The 7,679-nt window shown below is 45.3% G+C and overlaps 1 protein-coding gene across 1 annotated transcript in view; it reads right to left on the bottom strand.

Annotated features, from left to right (window-relative positions):
* SWAP70 (SWAP switching B-cell complex 70kDa subunit) overlaps nucleotides 1-7,679 on the bottom strand; it is an 81,173-nt gene that overhangs the window by 2,465 nt on the left and 71,029 nt on the right. The window contains exons 6-10 of the mRNA XM_018573510.1: nucleotides 6,833-6,979; nucleotides 6,456-6,564; nucleotides 4,549-4,730; nucleotides 3,715-3,822; nucleotides 1,938-2,104 (exon numbers count right to left, since the gene is read on the bottom strand). Coding sequence (XP_018429012.1) covers nucleotides 1,938-2,104; nucleotides 3,715-3,822; nucleotides 4,549-4,730; nucleotides 6,456-6,564; nucleotides 6,833-6,979 — 713 coding nt within the window. The remainder of the gene's footprint in view (nucleotides 1-1,937; nucleotides 2,105-3,714; nucleotides 3,823-4,548; nucleotides 4,731-6,455; nucleotides 6,565-6,832; nucleotides 6,980-7,679) is intronic.

Here is a 7,679-nt window from a genome sequence, read left to right as displayed (position 1 = left end):
CCTCCCATGCTATCTTTTCTTTGTTGATGTCAAGAACGGTAAGGTCAAGGCCATACTTGATGGATGCAAGCTATGGTTCTCTTCTTCCAAATTGCCATCATTCCAAAAGAATTGACATTAAAGCCGACCTAAAGTCTGAAAATAACCCCCGTGGTTGGCTGTACGCCACAAATGTGCAGAGAATTCTTAGATAGCAAAATATAAAAAAAGGATCTCCAACACTTCCTGGTCACAAGCAGCTCACTGTCCTCAGAATGTATCTCGGGAGATTATTGTCATCAAGCAGGGCTGGGTCAAAGCAGAAGGAGAAGAGGGACCCGCCTTGGGCACAATGCTGCAGAGCCTCTCCTGCCACTGCATTGCCCTGTCATGTCCTGCACTGTGCAGGGCTGAGCTGCCAATCTAATAGCCACGTCCTTCGGATTACACCAGGTATTGCAGCTCTCCCTGTGTAATGAGCAGCACTCTGCTCTGCGGCCAGTGTGATAGCCGCCCGCTCTATATGTGGAGCTCTGTGTGCTTCTGATAAAAAAGAGCGCAGCGCCCGGCTGTCACAGAGCTCCAATGATAACACAGGGAGAGTTCCCCCTGTGTAATCTGCAGGGCTGAGCTCAGTATAAGTTTGGCAGCTCGGATACCTGCTTTGCTTTCAGCTATTAATACTTTTATGTTTAAATTAAAAAGAAAATGTAAAACATTATTTTATCCCCTTAATTGTCATTGTCGGAAAATACCACATTATGACCACTAGATGGAGCCGAGGAGCATAGGAAATAAGTATTAGGACTCATTCACACTGCCGCGCGTATACGCGCATACGTGCGTATTGTACCATATGCAGCATATGCAAATAAATGGCTCCATACACATAGCCCCGTATGGAGCCGTATATTTACAAAGCGTATATATGCGCAAAAACAGAATGGATCAGAGATGCGTCCGGGCAGCGTATTTCTGCGTATTTACGCGCATATACGAGCGTATACGAGCGTATACGCGCGTACAGCACATAAAAAATTCCATTACGAGTGATGCATTCTGGGATTGCATATAGTGCACGCATATACGCTCTTATATACGCGCATAGACGCGTGTGTATATATACGCAATATACAATTTTGTTTGCGTTGTGTGTGAATGAGGCCTTAATATAATACTTCCTATTAGGCATGCGCCGATATCGTTTTTTCGGTATCGAGTACCGATATTTTTTTCCCGCTACTCGCCAATACCGAAAGTCACATTAATGACTCGCCGCCCGGCTTCATGATTAGCCGCGAAGCCGTCTCCATGCGCCCTCATCACCAGGTGATGAGGAAGCATGGAGCCGGCTTTCTAGCCAATCAGGAAGCCGGGGGGCGGGTAATGACTCGCCGCCCGGGTTCCTGATTGGTCGGGAAGCCAGCTCCATGCTCCCTACTTCCTATGCTCACATCTTCATCTAGTGCCCATGATAAATATCTATCCCCTATGCTCCTCGTCTCCATCTAGTGAAGACACTTGATTTTGGACATGTGCGTTTCGTTTTCGTAAAAATTAGTTTTTCGGACGAATTTTTCGTTATTCGGAGATTCGGATGTATCAGAATTTCCGAATAACAGAAATGACGAATGAACAAGAATCTGAATTTTCCGAAAACGAAATTTTGGTCGAAATTCATTAGCGATAGTCTGTGGATGAATTTTTCGTTGCAGCAAAGTGACATTAAAGAAAAAAAAATGTTAATGTCACTTTGCTGTAACGAAACGAACGAAAGGAAAATGAAATGAAAAAAAGTCGTACAGACTACCGCTAGCGCATTTCGTCCAAATCCCGAAACGAATTGACTTTCGGACCCGAAAAATTAAAATAACGCACAATCCGGAGCAAAACTAAACAAATCGTTTGCCGGTGCATCAGCCCCTTTAACCCTTTCCTTCTGCAGACAGCGCCCTCACCTGGCCTGTAAGAGGCGCGCGCTCTCCTCTTCAAGTCGGGCTTGCTTCTCGTCATCTAGCGCCTCCTGCAGTCGGTGATACATTTGTTCCAGCTCTTGCACCCTCTTCAAATACTGCTCCAACTCTGAGGACTTCTGCGCTACCTCCACTTCCATTTGTTGCCGAATCTAAAGATATACAAATAATCGAGAGAGGATAACATAGCAAAAATGTTTCTTTTCCTGCATAGTTTGTATGATGAATCCTACATAGAATACTGGTGACATTGTTTGTTTATATCTACTCCGGATCTGATTAAAATGGCTGTAAAGGATGTTTAACCATTATCAGTGATTGATGGCCCTAAAATGATTGCTGTAGGACCCCTAATGTCACCTGGGGACCCCAAAAGAAGCTGATGAAGCAGAGATCGAAAAAACGAGCACATATAGACGATCTGCGGGCTATGGAGCCGCCAATCGTCTATATGTGAAACACCCGGTAACGGGTGTTTGCATTGGGTCGGGTCTTTTCTGCCCGGGCGCGCGCGAGCAGAAAAAAAATGCCGTCTGGAGACGGCAACCCCCCAATGCTGCAGTGCCGTCCGTCCGTTTTTTTACAATGGGCGGACGGCAAGTGGTTAAGGACAAGAGGTAGTCTGTCAGGATAGGCTGATGAAGGGGGAAGTCTCATGCTCAAAATGCGTACCCACAACCCTGTGCTGTATACTGTAGGGGTTGCAGCATGTATGGTCGGCCCCCTGTGACGGTGCTGTGTCTTCTGTTCCACCTTCCGGACAATGACTGCGGCTTGCTTTCACTGCTAGAGCCAAAGTCTGAAGGCTGGAGAGATTTCTACGCATGGCGGCTAACTATCCAACACTCTTGTCGCTGTCACTTTTGTAAGTGCAATTAAATACATACTTCTTGGTCCTTGGGCCTTTTAATGAACCATCTATATCACATCAGCATCTTGTACATTCATAAATATGTATCAATCTCAGATGACATCGCAACATATTCATTTACAATGCATCCTGGTGTTTCCAGCAGGGTGCGGATGACCCAACGTGTTCCACAGGACTTCCGTTACACCACTTCAGGAGTTCAGTGTATTAGTATATGAAAAAGTGATCAAAGGCACCCAGAATACAACCTAGGTTTCTTATTGCAATGGAAGCAGAGTCAAGGGAAAGCAGGGCCCCTCCAGCCGGCGATCACACTCTGATGTCATCATGCACAATGCAGAACCAATAGCCCTGCATTGTACATGAGGATGGTGAGGGCCAACCGACAACCTGGAGCATCAGGGAGAAGGGGAGGGTGATGAAAGCCTGCGGGAGTGAGGAGTAGGGTAAGTATTAGACCTGATTATTCTACTCCATGACTTAAGAAGAATTGAAAGGGGCCCACTGAAAAAAATAATAATAATAATATTAATAATATACAGGTGAAACTCGAATAATTAGAATATCGTGCAAAAGTAATGGCAGTAAGTGTCTCTCTCTCCCCTCCTCCCTCCTCCTCTCTCTCTCTCTCTCTCTCTCTCTCTCTCTCTCTCTCTCTCTATATCTATATCTATATATATACACACACATACATTAACTTTTTTAATCCCAGAGTTCAGATCAGCACTACCACCTAGTGGCAGGACTATTAAGCTCAGCACACCATATGAGAACAGTTGCTGCCCCTATGTCTGAGTAACCAGCAAGCTCACAAACACGAACGTTACTGCATCAGTTCTGCCAAAATATATCATAGAATTGCTGCTTTGCTTAGCACCCTCCGACAATTACCACTTGTTCCCGTTCCAGCTCCTCTCTGAAGCGGTCCTGTAGCTCCATGTGCGTCTCGTGACGCTTTTTCTCCTCTTGCGCGGCATGGGCAGCGGCCTCCATTAGTTGCTGCAAAAACAAAACAGAAGAGATCTAGATGACACAATCACTTATATTCTAAAGAAACAATACAGCAACAGAGAAGCAAGCCGGCTTCAAATCAAAATGTTTTATCATTGATATTATTAACTTAAATCTAAATCTCCAATTAATGACGTTTATTTGCTCTCTGCGCTGTGTACCATAAACCATTTTCCTATCTTGTTGCTGCCAATTTCCTCCAGCCTCCTTCAGCCACTTCCTGTCTGCATGCACTAGCTCCAGTGTTGGCTGCACATCATTGCTCTGGACTGGCTACTAGTGACCCTGGTGGACCATGCCTGAGCAATATGCATCACCACGGCTTCCTGTAGCCTCCACAAGAGGAGTATGCTATGGGGGGGCAATGCAGAGGCACGACTGGGAGAGGCAGGAGGTTGTCACTCTATAACAGGAAATGCCTGAACAAAGAACCTTTCTGGCAGGATCACTGGGGATTATTTGGAAGAAAGCTCCAGCTTAGAAAACAAACTAGAAAATAACATTCACGTGTCAAGGCTTCTGTGAGAGTTTAGACATCGGGTTTACGTCTGCTTTAAAATAATAAGATACCATCGGATAAAAACGTATTATTTTATATATTAGCAAAAGTGGAGCGCGCTCTGCACCAGATTGAGAGTTGAATTTCCTCGAGTGACTTCTGTCTTTCTTCCCCATGCGGAATATGCCTCCTATCATCCCTTTTCTCACACTCACCGTCCTCATCATCTCCACCTCCTGCTGTTTTGTCTCATTGGACACCTGGAGGTCTTTCATCTTCCTCTGCACCTCCTCTTGCTCTGCCTGTAACTTCTGCCGAATGGCCTTTCGTTTCTGGCGGGCGTCCTTGTGGGGGGACGAGATCCCCATCTTCCGCAGATTCACCACCGTTTGGATTGCTGTGGAGGAACACAATTCAGGTCTTAGAGGGGAAGCTCACAGGAATACGGTAGCTGCATATTGCAGACTTAGTATTGAAGGTGAATGTTCTGAGGACTCAAATCAATGGACCTGGAACAACCATTCCATGACCTGTGACACCTTCTTGGCACATGCTTGTTCTGGTGATAACGACCCCTCAAGTCTATAAAAGACCCTGAAATACACTATATGGCCAAAGATTTGTGGACACCTACCCTACAAATATATGAGTTTGTTGGACATCCCAATTCAAAAATATGGCCTTTAATATGGAGTCACCCACCATCCTTGCAGCCATACCATCCTAAGACTTTCCACAAGATTTTGGAGGGTATCTGTGGTAAATTGTCCCATTTGTGAGGTCAGGTACTGATGTTAGATGAGAAGACCCGTCTCACAATCGATGTTCCAATTCATCCCAAAGGTGGTCAGTGTTCTGTAGATCACCTCTGAGATGATTTCAAATGCCAATTGTGAATTAGGTGGTCTGGTCCTAGGGTTCCTCCAGAGGTTGTTAAGGGTTCCATGAGCAGAGAGCAGTGGAAGACAGATCTTCTGCCTACCAGTCTTCCACTGCTCTCTTCTGAAAGAACCCTTAGAAGAACTCTAAGATGAGGAGACCTGGCTCCAATTCATCGCAGAGGTGCTCAGTAGGGATGAGGTCGGGGCTCTGTGCAGGACACTCGGGTTCCTCCACTAAGCTGGACACACCATGTCTGTATGGAGCTGGCTTTGTACACAGGGGACAGTCATGGGGGGGACAGAAAAGGGTCTTCACCAAACTGTCACCACAAAGCTGGAAGAGCCCAATTGTCTACAATGTCTTTGTATGATGGAGTATTAACAGAACCTCACTGGAGTCACCTGACCTCCATCATAGATAGGTGCCCACATACTTTTGGCCATACAGGTAAGTGTTATAGTGTGGTGCCCACATATTTTTGGCTTATAGTAAATGCTGTCTTCCAAGCTTCTCCTAAATCACAAGGCAATTACACAAGATTTCAAGATTCAAACAGCTACAAGGAACCACCGTGTGGCTGCTTTCCACATAAAGGTGCTTCAATGATCTTTATTTTATTACATTATGGTCCTTTTAGCAGCGCTATGCCAACCCGTTCATTTTAAAGGATATCTAACGCAAAGACTTTATTTGGATTTGGATGGAGGATGAGGGGTTAGAACCCCTAGCAAGTTTTCACTGATCTCTGTGTCCCTGCTGGGGAGGCTCAATCTCTCTATATGTATTGGTGACCATTGTCAACGGGAAAGCCAACAAATGTCACCAGAACACTAATAGTAATGGAAGAGAAATCTTCCAATGGGGACACTTGTTCCGTGACAACTGATTTGCCATCAGATAAACTTTAATGCTCTCCATGAATTCTGCACAATAGACATTGATGGGGAATGTCATTTAATAAACGATTACTGAGCTAGAAATGTTCAGGAGTTTTCGGCTCTTTCACACCCCAGGCAACTCTTCTCGGGGAAATAAAGAACTCTGGAGATCCTCTAAACAAGAAATGTCTGACGTGTGGGGGGAATGGGGATTATTTATGGTGGAAGGGATTTCTTGTGCAAAACCTTCACAAGCTGCCCAAAATGTGGTGGTACGGACCGAAACAGGAACAGAAGTATTCACCCCCGGGTCATCGTACCCGCACCGTCCTAAAGAACATTCCGCTCAGAAATAAACTCACACTGAATCCACTCCTGTTTCTTCTTTTTATCAGAAGCGCTGATCTCATAACTCTTATCCACACACTTCACAAGGAACAGACACTTCTTCCCATCTCTGTCCGGCAAAGACTAAAAACAAAATGAAGAATACAATGTGTATAGACTGGACTGGATGAGGGATACAATGTATATAGACTGGACTGGATGGAGCATACAATGTATATAGACTGGTCTTGCATTACAAAATAAACTAAACATCTAAATGTCTGTGGTGTCACTGAGGCAGGAAGTGAGGAGGAATCTCCCCAACGTTGTCATAACTAGAAATAAAAAAAACAGAAATAAATTTGTTCTCTTTTCACATTCATAATGAAAGGTGTTTCGGTCGCCTTGTTACCTCCACGCAGCAGTTTGAATCCAGGATGATGTCTCCCTTTTTGTCCTTTAAATCCTCGCTGGTATAATAGGTCATGACGTTGGGTTTTAGGACGAACCAGCGCTCCGTCCAGTTTTTCCTCTTGTGGCCCTTTTTCCACAGATATCCCTGCGGAGACAAACACATGGCGGTGAGACTCGGAGTCCAGGACAGCAAATGTAGGATGAGCAATACTGGAAATTCGGGTCAATTGGACCTCTCTGTGTGCTGGGGACCGCTCACTGCCTCTTTCCTTGGTGATCCCACCGGTCCCTACATACTGACAGGCTGAATATTGATTAAAGGATCGATCTACCAAAATAGTGGACATTGTATAATAATCCATCTCATGTATAATAATCCATCTCCTCAAAAGTATTATACAAGGATCCAGTTTACTATTGGGGGGATCTGGCTGCGGCCAGTCAAAAAAATTCCCCCACATCGATGGTCAGTGGGGAAAAGTAAAACATACCCCAAGTGCCCCCAACCCCTCCGCCTCAGCAGCCTCTGACACATCCTAAGGACGAGCCATCACTTTACATCAGTAACATTGTAATTCTTCGGATTGACCAAAAGAGGGCGCCAAAGTCCGATAATGGATGTTACAGCCTCGGGAACCGACTGCAGGGAGTCTGTTACATTTTGTAACAGCAGGGCATACACAGACCATTCCAGGACGAAATGCAGCCGGCTCCGGCGCCCTGACTCAGGGTTGCAGGTAGTGAATCTGTGCTTCTGATGTTATGTATATGGGCAAAAGTCTGTGGACACCGGACCATCACACCACTCCATTGCTGTCATCCCATTCCAAAACAATGGTCATTAA

The sequence above is a fragment of the Nanorana parkeri genome, unplaced genomic scaffold (assembly GCF_000935625.1).
Source record: "Nanorana parkeri isolate BGI_ZX_2015 unplaced genomic scaffold, ASM93562v1 scaffold2408, whole genome shotgun sequence".
Lineage (NCBI taxonomy): Eukaryota > Metazoa > Chordata > Amphibia > Anura > Dicroglossidae > Nanorana > Nanorana parkeri.
Note: the sequence above shows the minus strand (reverse complement) of the source record. Positions and strands in the feature narration are given on the sequence as shown.